The sequence below is a fragment of the Sinocyclocheilus anshuiensis genome, unplaced genomic scaffold, assembly GCF_001515605.1.
Source record: "Sinocyclocheilus anshuiensis isolate Anshui unplaced genomic scaffold, SAMN03320099.WGS_v1.1 scaffold426, whole genome shotgun sequence".
Lineage (NCBI taxonomy): Eukaryota > Metazoa > Chordata > Actinopteri > Cypriniformes > Cyprinidae > Sinocyclocheilus > Sinocyclocheilus anshuiensis.
This window is the reverse complement of record NW_015542362.1, coordinates 1938818-1940206: the sequence shown is the minus strand read 5'-3', so window position 1 is coordinate 1940206 and position 1389 is coordinate 1938818. Positions and strand designations below refer to the sequence as shown.

General features: G+C 32.4%; 1 protein-coding gene across 2 annotated transcripts in view; it reads right to left on the bottom strand.

The window, feature by feature from the left end:
- Positions 1-445: 445 nt before the first annotated feature.
- Positions 446-1389, bottom strand: part of LOC107691972 (selenoprotein S-like) — a 13998-nt gene continuing 13054 nt past the window's right edge. For both annotated transcript variants that reach the window (XM_016490845.1, XM_016490846.1), the window contains exon 6: positions 446-1268. In XM_016490845.1, the coding sequence (XP_016346331.1) occupies positions 1189-1268 (80 nt within the window). In that variant the 3' untranslated portion in view covers positions 446-1188. The remainder of the gene's footprint in view (positions 1269-1389) is intronic.

Sequence of the window (1389 nt, the reverse complement as noted above, 5' to 3'; positions counted from 1 at the left end):
AATAATATATATATATATATATATATATATATATATATATAATTTCATTTTTGTCACTTTCATTAGTTTTTTTAAGTTGTCTCTAGTTTTTAATATATATTTTATAATATAAATTATTAATATAGTTTTTAATACATTTGCTCCTTTTTATTATTTTATTTTAAAATAAATGAAAATGAAGTGTTGCTTCAAAAAAAGTTTTATTTTTCATATTTTATATTATTTCTGATGTTTTTTTTAAGTTAGTTAATGAAAATGTTTTTTTTAAATGGTTTTAGTTAACTATCATTTTTGAAAAAAAAAGTTTTTCCTTTATGTCCTAAAAATCACTTTCCTATTTCCTATGTATTAAAAAGTATACATTGTTACTTCGATGGTCCTGAAACTGAGGATAATACAGTGAATTGTGTTGGCCTGACAAATAAGACACAGACAAACATTGAGCAAGTATGCATTTTTATTCTGAGAAACTATAAAGCGAGAAAAATACAATGCCTTTGACAAGTCATTCCTAAGGAAACAGCAAAGACCTCACACCACATACAGCAGGCTGCTATTATACATCACTAACCACAGCATCGCTGGATCTGTCACAAACCTGCTTTTACAACAGAATACAAACATTTCAATGATATAAACTTAGCACTTTGCATTTGTATTTACTCTCTCTAGGTGTTTATTTAGCACAGCCTTCATAAGTGCAAAAAGCTAAAAACAGGAACACAATTATTACTGAAAATCATCAGCCCGCCCCAGGAGTATTAATACCTTTGATGAGGAGGCGTCATTAGAAGCTGTCAATCATACAAACAGGCAATAGCATCTTAATCATAATGTGCATGAAAGTGTTTAAAACACACAAGTTAAAAGAACAGTCAAAAATACACATTTTGTCCTTGACTCACCCTCATGTCATTCTGACTGCAAATGCACCAAAAAAAGTTTACTGAAAAAACTATTGCATACAGCATACAGGATTGGAACGACATGAGGGTGTGTAAAAAGACAATGCACAAGTCGATTAGCCTGTCACCAGAAAAACATGAAAGTGTGCATGAAGACCCTTATGTAATATAACCATATTTGCTATTGTCCTGTGATGAGAGAATGATAGCTTCATTCAGATAATATTTGTGTGTTCCTATGGAGGGTCAAAGGGTCAGAGGTCAGTCTGACCGCACTTTAACCTCATCCACCCGCAGACGGGCCTCTCCTGCCGGGTCTCCAGGAGCACGTTCCTCCTCCGTCTCCAGACAGAGGACTGTATCCTACAACACACACACACACACGCACATACACACACATGCTTTAGTCAAACAACAACAGCAACATATACATATGTGTACCATGGTATATATATATATATATATATATATATATATATATATA